Source organism: Rhinopithecus bieti, unplaced genomic scaffold (genome assembly GCF_001698545.2).
Source record: "Rhinopithecus bieti isolate Rb0 unplaced genomic scaffold, ASM169854v2 scaffold_17939, whole genome shotgun sequence".
Lineage (NCBI taxonomy): Eukaryota > Metazoa > Chordata > Mammalia > Primates > Cercopithecidae > Rhinopithecus > Rhinopithecus bieti.
The window spans coordinates 700,523-718,648 of NW_016809446.1; the positions used below are offsets into that span (position 1 = coordinate 700,523).

General features: G+C 44.8%; 2 protein-coding genes, 1 long non-coding RNA gene and 1 pseudogene across 3 annotated transcripts in view; 1 reads left to right on the plus strand and 3 right to left on the minus strand.

Moving 5' to 3' along the window:
- Positions 1-458, minus strand: part of LOC108540364 (gamma-crystallin D) — a 2,532-nt gene extending 2,074 nt beyond the window's left edge. The window contains exons 1-2 of the mRNA XM_017889423.1: positions 350-458; positions 1-239 (exon numbers count right to left, since the gene is read on the minus strand). Of these exons, the coding sequence (XP_017744912.1) occupies positions 1-239; positions 350-358 (248 nt within the window). The 5' untranslated portion in view covers positions 359-458. The remainder of the gene's footprint in view (positions 240-349) is intronic.
- Positions 1-18,126, plus strand: part of LOC108540366 (uncharacterized) — a 46,229-nt gene that overhangs the window by 4,930 nt on the left and 23,173 nt on the right. Inside the window, exon 2 of the long non-coding RNA XR_001888652.1 lies at positions 12,811-12,935. This is a non-coding gene — a long non-coding RNA (uncharacterized LOC108540366). The remainder of the gene's footprint in view (positions 1-12,810; positions 12,936-18,126) is intronic.
- On the minus strand, positions 3,902-5,601 carry CRYGC (crystallin gamma C). Its single transcript, XM_017889424.1, has 3 exons — positions 5,552-5,601; positions 5,210-5,452; positions 3,902-4,239 (listed from the first exon to the last, which is right to left on the minus strand). Exons 1-3 carry the CDS (start codon positions 5,558-5,560, stop codon positions 3,967-3,969), a joined length of 525 nt encoding a protein of 174 aa, XP_017744913.1. The 5' UTR covers positions 5,561-5,601; the 3' UTR covers positions 3,902-3,966.
- On the minus strand, positions 11,007-13,453 carry LOC108540362 (replication factor C subunit 2-like; annotated as a pseudogene).

Below are 18,126 nucleotides of genomic sequence, written 5' to 3' on the forward strand. Positions count from 1 at the left end.
GGGATGAGGCGGCAGGAGCGGACCGAGTCGCTGAGGCCCATCCACTGCTGGCGATCGGCATAGTCGCCGCGGCGCAGGAAGTATTGGAGGCCCGAGTAGTTGGGCAGCTCATAGAGCATCCAGCAGCCGCTGTCCACGCGCACCGAATTGCAGCGGCTCAAGTAGGGCTGCAGGTTGGGGTGGTCGCTGCTGCATTCATAGTGGCGGCCCTGGAAGCCCCGGTCCTCGTAGAGGGTGATCTGCAAGGCAAGGCGAGGCAAGGCGAGGGCTCACAGGCCTGCCCCTGCCCCAGTCTCCGGCCCCCGCCATGCAGGAAGCTCCCGGGGCCCGGGGCGCGGGCTGGGCTCACCTTCCCCATGGCTGGCTGGACTCACCGCCGGGCTGAGCGGGTGGGGCGGCGGCGCGGCGGGGCTATATAGCAGGAGGGCTGCTGCGTTGGCAAGAACCGCACAAAAGGGGCCCGCGGAGGGGAGCAAGGGCATTTTCGTGTTCTCTTTTTTCTCTTTGCTGTCCTAGTCCGCGGGGCTCACTGTGGGTTTTGGTCCCATTCTCTCTGGAGTGTTCGGATTGCTATCACTGGCTGATGCTATTGAGAATGTTTGTAAAAAGGTAATTTGGGACATTGTCTATTTATAATAGAAGTGGAGCTTCAGCTATTTCACATATAGTTCACGCTTTTGTTTGTATAGGTTGGGGAAAAACAAAAAAAGTTTAAGTCGGGGAGCAGAAAAAGCAAAGACTCTTAATAAGGCAAATTAAATTAATCTGTCAGAACAACAGTATTACTTACGTGCCACAATACTCAATACTGATTGTTAATAGGAAGGAAATGGGCTTAACTGAATGTTGAAAATTTCAAGTTTAGTCCTTTAAGAGAACGTCATCATGAAAGGGTGTAAGAAATTGGAACATTTTATCAAGAGAGTTCACAGAATTTTGAACCTTTATTATGGTAAAACACACAGCAAACATGGATCTTCGATATTGGGTCTGATTTTGTTACAGTTATGCCTAGAAGTAGCTGAGAATTAGATGTTTTTCTCTTAGCTAATGGTGGTGCCGTGATTCAAAAGAGAGAATAGTTAGTTCTAAGATGCTTAATCTCAGAAAGAACTTAAAAGGGAAATATCTACGTTTGAGGAAATTAGAAAAGTAATATGTGCGAAACAGAAAAACATGATCTCTTAGCTTGTTATAAAATAAAGCCAAATTCCTAAGAAACTTATTTCTAGTAGGATCTAGAATACACCTTTGTTCTCTGAACGAGCGAGAGTACACAAGGCCTTTGACTCAGAGGAAATTAATTGCATGAACACAAAGGGGAGCTATGGCTGGAATGATGCAGGGAGAGGAAGGAATAAATGTCTAGAAGCTGGACTCGAGGAAGACTTTAGAAAGTATTTACTGGCCTGGAAGAGAACAGTTTGATGGACTGGAAAGAGCACTGGAGTGGAAAATGACCTGTGTCCAGCTTCTTTCATGTTCAAAGAATTGCTCACAGCCCTGTGTCAACCCATGGAAGTACTTTGTCTTGTCTTTGAGTCATAAATATTTGTAAGTGGTATTTATGAATTAAACACCAACTATGTGCAATACAAATTATTTTAATTCTTATTTTCTGGCTTCTTCTTCTTCTTTTTTTTTTTTTGTATTATTTCTATGTAGAGCTCTGCAGTGGTAGCGAAATACCTTTTTCTTTTGTTTTGTTTTGATTGTTTTCTTCATCCTCATTGCTACATATAGCAGGTGCATGGTAGGTGCTCAAAAATTGGTAAGGATCCTAACTCAGAGAAGTTGAGTCTCTAGTGGCTAATAAATGGAGGATATTGAAATGGAAAATAAACTTGTGGCTGGGTGTGGTGGCTCACACCTGTAATCCCAGCACTTTTGGAGGCCAATGTAGGAGGATCACTTGAGCTCAGGAGTTCAAGACCAGCCCTGGCAATGTAGTGAGACCCCCTTTCTATAAAAAATGAAACATTAGCCAGGCATGGTGGTGCACACCTGTAGCCTCAGCTACTTAGGAAGCTGAGATGGGAGGATCATCGCTTGATCCTGGGAGGTCAAAGCTGCAGTGAGCTGTGTTTGTGCCACTGCACTCTATCCTGGACAACAGAGTGTGGCCATGTCTCAAAAAATAAATAAAATAAATTTGCAGTATGAGCCGGTAGTCTCACTTCTAGGTCACTATCTATTTAAAATTATGGCATGTCAGGATTAGCGTATATGTACAGTGTCATTCTTTGCAGCATTGTTGGTCAAAGCAACATTGGAAAAGCCCAGTCACTTAAGTGGACAAATGGTGAAATGGTCTAAGGGACCTCCAAACAACAAGATGCAATTCAACCATGAAACAGAATAAGGTGCTCACCTAGATATATGTCCATATTATAATACATTTTAAAAGCAAGTTGCAGACTAATATGTATACCGTGATTCCATTTTTGTAAAGAAAAGAAGCATGTGTTTTATGAGAGAGCTATATAAACAAGGCGAAAATCCCAGAAGGGTGCCCACCAACTATAAACGGGAGTTAGCAATAAGGGGCATCAGAAGGACTCCCTTCAACTTCTTTATAGAATTTGTACAGTAGTAAGATTATGGGAGGACTTTTACTTTGAAGGGAAATTTTTAAGTTAAATTAATTCTCTACTGATGAAAAGACTTGCAATTGCTTTCTTTTCTTTCTTTTTTTTTAAAAAAACCTTTTTAGGGCTTTGCTTATGAGCAAGCAGATTTTAGTTTAATCAAAGGCTCCAGAAATTATGGCTTTCTTTAATGCACCTTTAAATTTGGGCCCGTTTTGTAGTTACAGGACTTATTTATTTATTTTAACTTTTATTTTAGATTCAGGGGCACATATCCAGGTTTGTAATACAGGTAAATTGTGTGTTGTGGGGGTTTGGTGTACAGATTATTTTATCACCCAGGTGATAAGTATAGTACCTGACAGGTAGTTTTTCGATCCTCTCCAACCTGGAGGTATTTTGTTTTCTGTTCCTGTGTTAGTTTGCTTAGGATATTGGCCTCCAGCTCCACCTATGTTGCTGCAAAGGACAGGGTCTCGTTCTTTTTTTATGGCTGCATAGTATTCCATTGTGTATATGTACCACTTTGTAAAACCCAGCCTACCATTGATGGACATTTAGGTTGATTCCACGTCTTTGTTGTCGTGAATAGTGCTGTGATGAACATATATACATGTGTCCTTACGGCAGAACGATGTTTTCTGTAGTTACTTTTTATGTTTGGGGTACACTATACCATGCAAATCTATTTAAAAGATTGATGTGTATCTCTTATTAATTTATTTGCAATAGCTGGTCACCATGAAACTGATGTGCAGTTTCTGTAATTGACACAGCATTTGGGCCAGGGGTAGTACTGACCAAGAGCTACAGTCCTGGACAGGAGTCATTTTCAAAAGGAGATGAATGGTCTTTAACTTTGTTCAAAGGTACGGCAGTGGCCGTGGTGGCTCTGGCATTACTTATATAATACTGTGCCTGAAAGTAAACAAAAGTACAATCCTTTGTATAGTCTAATCAGGCTGTCGGCCAAGTTAAGTTTGCCCTCACCACTCATCTGACTTTGCCTTTTGTCTGACCCACATTTTTGGCTAGAAGGAAAATTCCGAACTATTATTCCTCAAGGTACTTAGTTGAATGCCTCCCTTCTTGCCAGTCAGCCTCTCCCAGGTCTCTGGCATTGCCCTGCCTTTTCTTTCTCAGGCAGGCTACACCCTGCCTCACCCCAATATCCGAGGCTTGTTCAAACTCACTCTACCTTGAAGCTCTTCTCCAACAGGCCCTGTCTCCTGCCCATTCACTTCTTAACTTTTGACAAGGAAATTTAAAGGTGAACTGATTTGCACAACGAAAGAACGACAGAAGTCAGCAACTGCCAATAATGCAGACTAAATCTTTATTAGGTTCCAAAATGGGAAATTGGTAGTGTTAAGCTATTTCAGTATAAATCCACCACTCTCCGCAAAGAGCCTGCCTTAGCATCCATGGCCCCCCAGTCCTGGCACCGCCTGTACTCTTGGGGCCTCAGCAGGTATTGCCGCCCCCGGTAGTTGGGCAGCTCGTAGAGGACCCAGCAGCCCTCCAGCACGTGGAGGGAACGGATCTCGCTGAGGTGGAAGCGGTCCTGGATGCTGGGGCAGTCCTCACTCAACTCCATCATGAGGCCTTTGTGGTCTTCTCTCTCGTACAGCCGCAGCCTGTGGGAGCCTGTCTACTCAGTCCGCAGAAAGAAGGATAGAGAAAAGCAAATGAGTCTCTTCCAGAATTTGTCCAACCAAAGAACAGATGAACTTGGTAGGGTAGGGCATGGAATTGTCAATGTCAAATTTAGACAGTGTAAAATGTAGATTACTGTGGATGCTGCGCATGGATCTGTCTTCCGTTAGCACCTAAATACTGCTATGCTCATTTTCTTTTGACCTGAAATTCATTCTTATTTAGGAGATAGAATTTTTAAGAGGTTCAAACGCTGAGTTAGAATCCATCAAGAACTCAGATATCTTGATTCCTAATTACCTGTGTTAATTCAAACTATATTTGGGGAAAATATAGAAATAATTTATTTTGACTAGTATTCTTTTAGTAAGAGTATTATCTCCCAAATTTATAAACATATAAATTTACCACTAAAGTAAGATTTAAAAAATCTTGTACTTCAGTGTAAAGTTAATTTAAATAGTCATTTGGAATGAGAATTTAACTGATTTTCCAAATTAAGAAAAATTACCTTTTCCAAAGTTGGACACAACCTTTGAATAGCCTATATTAACAACACAGCTTTGAAGGTTTACTTGTCCACAGTGGAACCTATCTAATTCATTCATCAGAAATTCTTTTTCTATAGGCAAAACAATTTGTTAAAAATACCGTCTTTGTATGCCCAACCAGCTTCCCATTTGCAAGTTTTGTTTTATATCCCATTATGATATTACATTTGTTACAGACCACTTTTAATTGACTTATTGGTAGCAAAAATTTAAAGTAAAATGGATTCTTCCTCCAAGTGGGTTCTTCCTTACACTCTCTGCTGTTTTTGTCCATGTTATCTATCTGGCTTATGCAGGTCTCTAATGTCCATCTAACCCTTAGGAGTTTTTAAATGCAAACCTCCCTCCCTCTAACCCACATTGACCATACAGTGGGGACACTCCGGGGGCATGATGGAAATCTAGAAAACTCACCTGGGGGATGAGACAACAGGAGCGGATGGAATCGCTGAGGCCCATCCATTGCTGGTAGTCGGGGTACTCCCCTCTCCGCAGCAAGTATTGTTGACCTTGGTAGTTGGGACGCTCATAGAGCATCCAGCAGCCACTTTCCACCCGGATGGAGTTGCAGCGGCTGAAATACGTCTGCAGGTTGGGGCAGTCAGTGGTGGATTCGTAGCTGCGGCCCTGGAAGGCCTTGTCCTCATAGAAGGTGATCTACAAAGGAAGGATCGTTCCAAATTGCATTATTTGCTCTTAACAGGCATTATATAACGGCAATTTTTTTTTTCATTTTATTTTTTGTGTTCTGCTCACCTTCCCCATGGCTGGTTGACACGGATGATGCGAGTTCAGTGTGATGGGGCCTGCGGCCGCACAGCCAGTCTATATAGCAGGATGGCTGCTGCGTTGGCAAGAACAACACAAAAGGGGCCCTCGGCGGTAAGGGGATTTTACGCATCTCTTTAACATGCTGCATTCACTGGAAATGATTGTAGATTGTATCCTTGTTCTCTAGTATATTCTAACGCTGTCCTGCACATACTGCTCTGTGTTGCTTTTATTTGGATTGTTACTGTTTTCTAAATTTATCTGCGCATCAGTCTGAACTTTTGACCCGAAATTCATGGCTCTCTCTATATGATTGAGTAATTTCCTGTGAATTTTCTGGGAAAGATCTATGCCATTATAGAATTGCTCCAGGATTCCAGAGAGGTTGTTGACGTAGAATGCCACAAGCACTGACTCATTTCCCTGGATGGCAGAGACTGCTCTACCTTAAATTTTTGTCTTTACACAGTTTTCCAGTCCAGGGCAGGACACAAATCTAGATTCGTATCTTGGCTAGTTTTGACTTCGTTAACCCAATGCTTTAAGACAGCTCTTAACTTTGCCTTTCGTGGGCACGTCATCTAACTAGAAATCCGTCCCTGGTGGCGAACTTACGATAACAAGCAAGGGAAAGGTTTCTGTGGTCACTGGGCCTGAGACTGAGAAGTACTGTATCCTGCTTTATAGATTGCTTTCCCTTTTTCAAGCGTGAGGGAGGCCATAAAGCTTCACAGGCAAGAGCGTGAGCTTTGGACTCAGGCCGCCTGCACTCAGAAGGTTCACTGATTAGCTCCATGGCAAATTACATAACCACTCAGAGCATGAGTTATCTCATGGACTATAATCTGATTAATGAGAAAAAAAGTGAGACAAAAGAGCAGCCTCTGACATTCGGAGGCTGGCCTGGCACTCACAGTGAGGACATGTTACTCCCCTGTTAGACATAAACAGTCTCACAGAATAACAACTTCAGACAAGGCTACTCCAAGACCATGATGAAATGAGATACAATAAAGCCACTTCTTAACTTTGCCTAAGCACAGACAAAAACAAAGTCAAGGCTCCACTCTCAAAATCCCAAGCCCTCACTCTCTCAGCCAAAATGATTAACTGCTACTTCTTTATGGATTACAGGTTTATCCGTGTTCTAGTCTCCCCTCCCTACGGGTAAGATTTCTTGAGATAACTAATCACAAAATTAACCCTGCTTTCTGCTAACATCTAATCTAGAGTGAACTTCAGATTTTTAAGATCCTCCCCCAAATCACACAACTGAAGTGCAAATCCTATTAACAATTTCTTTCTAAGCTCTCTTACTGAGACACTCCATGCTTCCCCAAGGAGAATGTCCTCCCTTGCTGCAACAAGTAATAAGCTCAACTTGTTTAAAGACAGATGTGTCCCTGGTGGCCTTTAGCTAAAGGACATTGACATGAATAAGTGGGATTATGTGTATAAAGCATTTGGCACATATTTGGCACAAATGAACACTGAATACATGTTATTAGTAATAGAGTGACATTGTTAAGGCTGACTTTATCCTGTTTCTCTCTCTCAAAGGTATTTAATCCTTTCAAAGATTCCTGAAAAAAATTTATCCTCTATGAAGCCATTTTGTGATTAAAGAAAAATTAGGCTTGGAAGGGACTTCAGAAACCGTCAGGTGGTTTTCAAACTTGAGTGTGCCTAAGAATCACCTTTCATGTCAAAAATGCAAATTACCATCTTGACCTTTTGGCCAAATCCTGCATCATTAGATCAGGAGAAGACCTCAGAAGCTATATTTTTATTTTTTATTTTATTTAATTTATTTTATGTTTTGAGACGGAGTCTCGCTCTGTTACCCAGGCTGGAGTGCAGTGGTGCGATCTCGGCTCACTGCAGCCTCCGCTTCCTGGGTTCAAGTGATTCTCCTGCTTCAACTTCCTGAGTAGCTGAGATTATAGGCGTGCGTCATCACATGCAGCTAATTTTTGTATTTTTAGTAGAGACAGGGTTTCGCTATGTTGGCCAGGATGGTCTCAAATTCCTGACCTCAGGTGATCCACCCAGCTCGGTCTCCCAAAGTGCTGGGATTACAGGCATACGCCACCGTGCCCAGCCCAGAACCTATATTTTTAATAAGCACCAAATAGTTCTTGGGCCAAAACACTGCTGTGGTTTATCCCTTTATATTTTGACAAGGAAATCACGTATTTTAGCCATCCCCAGGCAATGCCTTATTAGGAATTGTACTAACATTCTCTTTATTCTATTTATTTATTTTTTGAGACAGAGTTCTGCTCTGTTGCCCAGGCTAGAGTGCAATGATGCAATCTTAGCTCACTGCAGTCTCTGCCTCCCACACTCAAGCTCAAGCTCCCACCTCAGCCTCTTGAGTAGCTGGGACTATAGGTACATGCCACCACACCCAGCTAATGTTTTGTATTTTCTTTATGTAGAGACAGGGTCTCACTATGTTGCCCAGTCTGGTCTTGATCTCCTCAAGCAATCTGTTTGCCTCGGCCTCACAAAGTGCTGTGATTACAGGCATGAGTCACTGTGCCCCGCCTAACATTCTCTTTAGACCTAAAGGCAGGTGTGCTCTCTGCTTTGTAGCACTCTTTCTTGTTCTATAGAGTTTCATATGTACACAGTGAGAGAATCAGAGCAGAGATACCAGCACTTAAATTAGAGCACTGGTAAGAAGACAGGAAAAGCAATAAAGGGGCCAGAAAATGCATATCCCAGAACGTTGCTCTTGTTCCGGAATGGCATAGTCTTGTATTTCTCCAACCTTTTTTCAAATCTTTCTCCTTCTCTCCTCTGCCCCAACTACCCCCGACCCCAAAACCCCTGCTATTGTAGCTGCCTTACATAGGGTCTCATCGTATCTCAGCTGGACTTTCAACAGCCTCCTGACTGCCCAGTCTTGTCTTCTTCCAAACTGCACTCGGCCAGATGCTGGAGTGATGAGAATCAAAACACATCAAGTCATGCTGTTCATTTGCTTGAAATATTTCATAGACTCCCATTGTCTCCAGGATCCAATACTGATCCCTTAGCATGGCATCCTAGACCTGGCCTCCTCTGTCTGTCCTCATGCTTTCTGTTTGATCACACCAAACCACTTGTCATTTCCCAAATGCACAACATTATTTCATGTTGTTCTTGTTTTTCAACATATTGATCCTTCTCAATAAGACACCAGTTTATTTTTCAACCAGAGAAATTTTGCCCTTTCTTCAAGTCTCAGCTCAAGCATCAGTTTCTCTGTAAAAGATTTTCCTGAACCCTTCCTAATCTTCTGGGCTGAATTAAATACTGCCTCCATAGCGCCTCATGTTCATACCACTATAATGGTAACTATCACTTATCTAATTATTTTGTTTAGATGTCAGTCCCTCAAAATAGATGGGAGAGCCCCATAAAGGCAGGGACTATTCCATCTTTATTTTTGTATTCTCACTAATTGTCATAGAGGACTGGCACATACAGGATACTCAATAAATGCCTGGGAGGGGGGATGTGTGAAAGTCATCCCTTGTCTGAAATTTATTGTTATCATGGTCTATGGAGCCTATTTCAAATGCTCAACATACACAGGCATAACACACTTACATCAAAGTTCAGGATGTGCAACTTTCAGTGTGTAGGATGACACAGGCACCCCGTACTTGATCGATTTAATGGGGCTTTTTTTTTTTAAACGAAGTCTTGCTCTTGTCAGCCAGGCTGGAGTGCAATGGTGCTATCTCAGCTCACTGCAACTTCTGCCTCCCAGGTTCAAGTGATTCTCCTGCCTCAGCCTCCCGAGTAGCTGGGATTATAGGCACCTGCCACCATGCCCAGCTAATTTTTGTATCTTTAGTAGAGTCAGAGTTTCACCATGTTGGCCAGGCTGGTCTTGAGTTCCTGATCTCAGGTGATCTGCCTGCCTCAGCCTCCCAAAGTGCTGGGATTACAGGCATTAGCCACCGTGCCTGGCTGATTTAATCGGGCTTAAAAAAAATAGAAATGGGGTCTTGCCATGTTGCCCAAGCTGGTCTCAAACTCCTGAGCTCAAATGATCCTCCAGCCTTGACCTCCCAAAGTGTTGGGATTACAGGTGTGAGCCACCACACCTGGCCATAATGGGACTTTATAATAGCGGAGATAATAAGCAAAAGGGAAAAACTGGGAATGCTGTGTTGTGCCCTAAGTCCTCCCACTCCTAAGTAATTCTAATTTTTATTTCTTCTGAGATGAGAAATTAATGTTACAACAGCAGTAGCCAATTCTAGAGTTTTGCTGGTGTCTGAGGTCCAGCCAGCAGTTGATTTTACCACCCACCTTCCTGCTTCTTAGCAATTAATATACGGTGGTATCATATGCAGTCATGCATCTCTTTTTTTATATACGATTGACATTTTAATTTTAAAAATGGGAAAAAATAGTACCCTTGCAAATAAAGAGGCAATTCTTCAAATTAATATAAAATTCACTGGGAATTCTAAAGCGAAAGCCAAGAGTTCCCTCGAAAACATGGGAAAGGCATCATGCTGGAGTTTTTGTGTGGTGCCACGCCAGTCGGCACCCCCTCAGCAAGCCCTTCCTGAAGGGCTGATTGCCCTGGTTGAGAAGTCTATCTAAATAGGAAATTACAGCAAACTCTGCCCTCACCCTGGGGAACTGGTCCCTTCATGTTTCTAGAAGAATTGAGTTTAGTTTGTCCAATCTACTAACTAGTCATCTTCTTACTTGCAGGCTGCTAGGAGCCACAAGTAGAAAGGAGAGGAACAAGCGAGGGCAGAGACAGGAAGCTGGTTTTCCTTGAGGCCTCATGAGGTCACCTTACAACACTGCAAGGTTTTATGAGCTAAATGCCAACTCACACACAGATGAGGTGCCTGCCCTGAGCTTCTCTGAGCCTTTCTGCCCTGCCCCATCACCTCATCAGTGAGTCTGAGGTTGAATGCAAACACTCGTGGAGCAGAGATCAGCTAGAAGCAACGTGAAAACCACGAGGGTGGGGCCGGGCGCGGTGGCTCAAGCCTGTAATCCCAGCACTTTGGGAGGCCGAGACGGGCGGATCACGAGGTCAGGAGATCGAGACCATCCTGGCTAACATGGTGAAACCCCGTCTCTACCAAAATACAAAAAACTAGCCGGGCGAGGTGGCGGGCGCCTGTAGTCCCAGCTACTCGGGAGGCTGAGGCAGGAGAATGGCGTGAACCCGGGAGGCGGAGCTTGCAGTGAGCTGAGATCCTACCACTGCACTCCAGCCTGGGCGACAGAGCGAGACTCCATCTCAAAAAAAAAAAAAAGAAAGAAAAAAGAAAACCACGAGGGTTTAAAGTACAGTGTATGCTGGCACCAGCCTAAGATGGCATTCCCTACCCATGCCCCCTACTTCAGAAGGCTGTGCCTCCTGTATTCCAGGGATGAGGACGCTTGTAACTCAATCAATAAAGCCTCTGCTCTAACTGGCCACCAGGGCCATTGTCTTCTGACAGAGCCTGGCCAGGAGCTCAGTTGTCTGCAGAAGGGAGTTCACTCCTCTGCTGCTTTCATACCAGTGTATCCAATTTATCCAATTTCCTTGACAAACTCCACTTTATCAGTTATTCTGCCATTTGGAAAGTTTTACACACTTGGAAGATGTTGCCAATGACATCTTCTGGTGAGTAGCCTAGATGCCATAGGTGAACTGGAGATGCTGACCTGCGGCTGGAGCTAAGAACCACCAGTCAGACAAATGTAGAATTCTAAAACTCTCCTTTATCTTCTTAGACTACTACAACAGCTTCTTCATGATGTCCAAGCCCCAAATTTGGCCTCTCTCTGATCCTTCCTTGTAGGTTTCTTTGATGTGGGCATTCACACAATGCTGGATCACCTCCTTCATGAGTAGGGGTGGGGTTCGTCGCAGACCCTGAACAAATTCTCGCTGTAACTGAAGCCAGATCCCGGGAAGATGGACTGCAAGTTGTTCAGGACCTGCCTCCTGTCTCCCTGGGCCATGAAGATGATGGCTTCTAGGCCAAAGTCAGTGTACAGCACTGTACCCTTCTCTCTAGCATTTATCAACTTTGCACAGGTCTGGGCATCGGTCAGCTTTGTCTAGCAGAGGACTATGCACTAGGATCCAGTAGCCTCTGAACAGAGATGGGAAGGCAGTGAGGCTTCCCTCAGAGGCTGGCATCACCCTATTGGCTCTTTGATTACAAGAATGTAGCTGCATAATCCACACAGCCCAGCCATGCTGGTGGCGCCACTCCTCTTTGGCAGCAGGTGCTTAAGAGAAATGTGGTAAAAACAGGGCTAAATGTCAAAGTATTAACCAAAGTATAAAGTATTGCTTTATAGATTGCTTTTTCTTTTCCAAGCACGAGGGAGGCCATAAAGCTTCACAGGCAAGAGCGTGAGCTTTGGACTCAGGCCGCTGGCACTCAGAAGGTTCACTGATTAGCTCCATGGCAAATTACATAACCACTCAGAGCATGAGTTATCTCATGGACTATAATCTGATTAATGAGAAAAAAAGTGAGAAAAAGGAGCAGCCTCTGACATTCGGATGCTGACCTGGCACTCACAGTAAGGACATGTTACTCCCCTGTTAGACAAACAGTCTCACAGAATAACAACTTCAGACAAGGCTACTCCGAGACCATGACGAAATGAGATACAATAAAGCCACTTCTTAACTTTGCCTAAGCACAGACAAAAACAAAGTCAAGGCTCCACTCTCAAAATCCCAAGCCCTCACTCTCTCAGCCAAAATGATTAACTGCTACTTCTTTATGGATTACAGGTTTATCCGTGTTCTAGTCTCCCCTCCCCATGGGTAATATTTCTTGAGGCAACTAATCACAAAATTAATCCTGCTGTCTGCTAACATCTAATCTAGAGCAAACTCCAGATTTTTAAGATCCTTCCCCAAATCACCCAACTGAAGTGCAAATCAGACAGAGGCCTCAGCGGGCACTGCCCCAGCATGGCCTTGGCTGGCCAGGGCTTCCAGATGGGGAAATGATCCTTCAAGGCAGACATCCATGTGCCACAAGCCCTCAGATGAGTCAGTCCAGGCCCAGGAAGACTCTGGAATCACAATGTGTGCTGAGCGTTGGGCCCTTCTGGGCAGATGACAATTCGGTCTGGCTGGGGTAGGAACAGGACACTTGCAGTTTCTTTAAAGCTCCACTGGAGATGCTGACCTGCAGCTGGAGCTAAGAACCACCAGTCACACAAATGTAGAATTCTAAAACTCTCCTTTATCTTCTTAGACTACTACAACAGCTTCTTCATGATGTCCAAGCCCCAAATTTGGCCTCTCTCTGATCCTTCATCTATGCTGCTGTCACACTAGCCTCACGGTGATCTTATCTGAAGCATTAAAAGCAAAAACACAGTGAGTCATTTTAGAGCAGATTTCCATGGTTCCCCTCAAGGTTTGCTGGACTCCATCAGTTAAGCTGTCTGCTTCATCCAGGATGATGATCTTATGCTGACCTTTGGGAAGGATGACTTTTTGTCGAGCAAACATTTCGATTTTATTCCTCGCAACATCAATGCCCTTGCCTTTTGAAGCACTGAGTTCCAGCATGGCATCCTTCAGTGCTGGGTCCAGGATGCTTATAACTTTGTCAGTTCCCAGGGAGCCAGCAAAGATGATGTGAGGCATATTCTCTTCTCTTGCAAAGATCTGCAGCCTACCCATGGTGTATTCATTCCTGACAATTTCATTCAGCTTTACTGGCCTATATTTTTCAACCCCACTCTCATGTCCGAATGTGCCCATTCCTTACGACCTGGGCCCTTGCCATGCAGCTTGCAGTCGTTGGCCCTGCCAGGGGCCTTGCTGGGGGCAGAGGCAGGGTCTTGGGCTTCACGCTTGCCTGCAACACTGCTACTCACTTGCACCTCCATTCTCTGGCTCTTTTCATTTTTATTTTTTTTTTGAGATAAGGTCTCGCTCTGTTTCCCAGGCTGGAGCACAGTAGCGTGATCTTGGATCACTGCAGCCTCTACCTCTCTCGCTCAGGGGATTCTCACACTTCAGCAGAATTTAGGACCACAGGCGCCTGCTACCACGCCTGGCTAATTTTGTTTATTTTTTGTAGAGATGAGGTCTCACTATGTTGCCCAGGCTGGTCTCGAACTCCTGGGTTCAAGCAATCCTCCCACCTCAGGCTCCCAAAGTGCTGGGATTACAGGAGTGAGCCACTGCGCCTGGCCCATGCTTCCATTCTCTAGTCTCCTCTTCCCCCATGCATCTCTTATCAGTGGGATACATTCTGAGAAATTTCATTGTTATGTGAACATCATAGAGTGTACTAACACAAACCTAGATGGATCAGCCTACCACACTAGTATTTGTGTTTCTAAACAAATGTAAACATAGAAAAGGTACAGTAGAAATATGGTATAAACGATAAAAAATTGTACACCATGAATGGAGCTTGCAAGACTGGAAGTTGTTGTGGGTGAGTCAGTGAATGAGGGTGAATGAATGTGAAGGCCTAGGACATTACTGTACACCACTGTAGACTTTATACACACTGTGTACTTAGGTACACAGCATTTATTTTAAAATGCTTTTCTTTCTTCAATAATAAACTAACATTAGCATACTGTAACTTTGTAACTTCATCAACTTTTAAGCATTTTAAACCTTTTTGACACTTTTGTAGTAATATTTAGCTTAAAACACAAGCACTGTATAGCTGTACAAACATGTTTTCTTTTTATCCTTATTATATAAACATTTTTATATATATTTTTTAATAGAGATGGGGTTTTGCTATGTTGCCCAGGGTGGTCTCAAACTCCTTGTAAGATTCTCCCTGGGGTCTGAAAGCTTAAGGGGATGAGTAACCCCTCCCTTCTCAGGCCCAGTCCCAAGGTGCAAGGCCACTTGCCTCAGCAGCGTGCACCAGCAAGATAGCAGAAGCAGGAAGAGAGCTGGCTGGAAGATAAGTATCTCTGGAGATCAAGATCTAGAAAGAGGCCATCTGGGTACAACGTAGCAGTTACGTCAGACTAGGACATTTCCTGTTTACAGGAGACTATAAAACCTTTGCGCCCTCCTCACTTGGTGCTGACGCCACTTTAGGCCTCACCCCGCCTGCACTCAGGCGCTCATTAAAACAGCATGTTGCTCCACACCTCCTCGTGTTGTCTGTTGATGCGCTCTTGGGATTCGAACTGATACAAGAACCTTCTTCCACTCCTGGGCTCAAGTGATCTGCCTGCCTCGGCCTCCCAACATGTTGGGATTACAGGTGTAAATCACCACACCTGGCCTTTTACTTTTAAAAATTTTGTGAAAAACTAAGACACAAACACACGTATTAGTTTAAGCCTACACAGGGTCAGGATCATCAATATCACTGTCTTCCACTTCCACATCTTGTCCCACTGGAAGGTCTTCAGGGGCAAAAACACACATGGAACTGAGAGGTGACAACATGCTAGCAGCTCTCGCTCTTGGTGCCTCCTCAGCCTTGGCGTCCACTCTGGCAGCGCTTGAGGAGCCCTTCAGCCTGCCATGGCACTGTGGGAGCTCCTCTCTGGGCTGGCAGAGGCCGATGCCGGAGCCGGCTCTCTCTGCTTGCTGGGAGGTGTGGAGGGAGAGGCGTAGGCGGGAGCTCCCCCGGAGCTGCGCACAGGGATCACAGGCCAGTGCGAGTTCCGGGTGGGCATGGGCTCGGCGGGCCCACACTCAAGAGCGGCAGGCGGGGACTGCCAGCCCCGGGCAGTGAGGGTCTTAGCACCTGGGCCAGCAGCTGCAGAGGGTGCGCTGGGTCCCCTAGCAGTGCTGGCCTGCTGGCACTGTGCTTGAATTCTCACCCGGCCTCAGCTGCCTCCCCGAGGGGCAGGGCTCAGAACCTGCAGCCTGCCATGGCTGAGCCCTCCCAGCCCCCACCCCCCACCCCACCGCTGCCCGCCACCCAGGCCGTCCGCTCCTGCGCAGCCGGAGCCTCCCCTACCAGCGCTGCCCCCTGCTTGGTGGCGCCTAGTCCCATCAGCCGCCCAAGGGCTGAGAAGTGCGGGTGCACTGTGTGGGACTGGCGGGCAGCTCTGCCTGCAGCCCTGGTGCGGGATCCACCACGTGAAGCCAGCTGGGCTCCTGAGTCTATTGAGGACTTGGAGAACTTTTATGTCTGGCTAAGGGATTGGAAATACACCAATCAGCACCCTGTGTCTAGCTCAAGGTTTGTAAATACACCAGTCAGTACTCTGTAACTAGCTAACCTAGTGGTGACTTAGATAACTTTTCTGTCTAGCACTCTGTAGCTAAAGGATTGTAGATGCACCACTGGGCACTCTGTGTCTAGCTCAGGGTTTGTAAATGCACCAATCAGTACTTTGTGTCTAGCTTAGGGTTTGTAAATACACCAATCAGTACTCTGTGTCTAGGTAACCTAGTGGGGACTTGGAGAACTTTTCTGTGCAGCACTCTGTGTCTAGCTAAAGGATTGTGAGTGCACCAATCAGCACTCTGTGTCTAGCTCAGGGATTGTAAATGCACCAATCAGCACTCTGCCAAAATGGACCAATCAGCGCTGTGTAAAATGGACCAATCAGCTCTCTGTAAAACGGACCAATCAGCTCTCTGTAAAATGGACCAATCAGCAGGATGTGGGTGGGGTCAGATACGGGAATAAAAGCAGGCTGCACGAGCTAGCTGTGGCAAACAGCTTTGGTCTTTTTAGGTGCTGTGGAAGCTTTATTTTTTTTTGTTGTTTACAATGACTGTGGCAGGTGCTGGTTATTTGGGTCTATGCTACCTTTATGGGCTGTAACACTCACCAGGAACGTTTGCAGTTTAACTCATGAAGCCCACAAGACCACAAACCCACCGCGAAGAACTAACAGCTTCAGACGCACCACTTTTAAGAGCTATAACACCTTGAAGGTCTGCAGCTTCACTCCTGTTCAGCGAGACCATAAACCCACCAGAAGGAAGACGCTCCAGACACATCTGAACGTCTGAAGGAACAAACTTTGGACACACTGTGTTTAAGAACTGTAACTTAATTCACTGTGAGGGTCTGCTGCTTCATTCTTGAAGTCAGTGAGATCAAGAACTCACCAATTCCGGACACAGAATTTCTGTTACCTATGATAATGATTTCTCTGTAATACCCGGTGAAGGCCCTGCTTGAGGCTATTTACAGTTAAATTTTTTTTTTTTTTAAATATAAGTAGGAAGATAGTACTCTGATGATAAAAAGTATAGTATAGCAAGCTGGGCGCGGTGGCTCATGCCTGTAATCACAGCACTTTGGGAGGCCGAGGTGGGCAGATCACCTGAGATCAGGAGTTCGACACAAGCCTGGCCAACAGGGTGAAACCCCAGCTCTACTAAAAATACAAAATTAGCCGGGCGTGGTGGTGCACATCTGTCATGCAAGCTTCTCGGGAGGCTGAGACAGGAGAATCACTTGAACCTCGGAGGCAGAGGTTGCAGTGAGCTGAGATCACAGCCTTGCACTCCAGCCTGGGCAACAAGAGTGAAACTCCATGTTAAAACAAGAAAAAAAGTATGTATAGTAAATCTGTAAGTCAGTAACATATTTGCTTATTGTTAAGTATTATGTAATGTATATAATTGTATATGTTATGCTTTTATACTGCTGACAGCACAGGAGGTTTATTTACACCAGCATTATCAGCTGCGTGAGTTACGTGTTGCACTAAGATGTTACACTATGACATCATTAGGCGAAAGGTATTTTACAACTCTATTGTAATCTTATGGGACTACTATTATATATGTGGTCCATCATTGTATATGCCATAATGACCAAACGTAGTAATGCAGTGTGTGCTTGACTGTGTGCTTGGTTAAATGAGCAGAAGTCATTTAGGTGGTAACCGTGTAGACCAAAGTGTCCCAAACAGAATGGATAAGGGACCAAGGATCACCATAACAGAGGCCCTAGCATCTAGTTGTCTTTCTCAGTTTGTCTTTGATGACCATAAAATGAAGAACAAGAAGACGGGGTAATCATCGACCCACCTCTGCTTGAGTCCTAATAATAGTCCTCTTGGAAAAAATTGACAATGCATTTCTTCTTTAAGCAACAGGTGGTTGTGATTGACACTTTTGCTTTGACAAACTCACGAAGAAGAAAATAATTGAGCTTCCAAGGACAGAAAGGGTGAGAATGGGGCACATACTAACATCAGCACCTAAACCCATGGTAGCAGGGCAGGAAAATTGTAGAAGCAGCCCCTAATGAGGGAAACTGTTTGAGGGCATTAACTCAGCACAACAGTTCTTGGCACTTCTTTATGTAATAGCTGCTACTTCAGTATCTTTGTTTGGTGGGCCTTTTATAAGATTAAACAGGCTTGAGGACATCATAAATTCAAAGGGAGGAAAGAGAGAATAAAGGAAGAAAAAGACTTAAATCTGGACAAACTAGGCTACGCAGGAAAAGCTGGTGTGTGTAGGGTACCTGGAATGTAGAGTACGAAGGTTATCTCAAATTGTTGGTTCATCTCAATGGGGAAAAGATTAGTGGAATTCTATAGATTATCTCTTCTCCCATTCCACTCTTTGAGGCCTCAGGATTTACTTTAAACAGAGG

Bases quoted from the DNA above. Each gene is read 5' to 3' on its own strand.
- CRYGC (XM_017889424.1), bottom strand. The intron at 4,240-5,209 runs GTGAGTTTTCTA...CGGACTGAGTAG, and splicing joins CCTGTTGTCTCATCCCCCAG to ACAGGCTCCCACAGGCTGCG.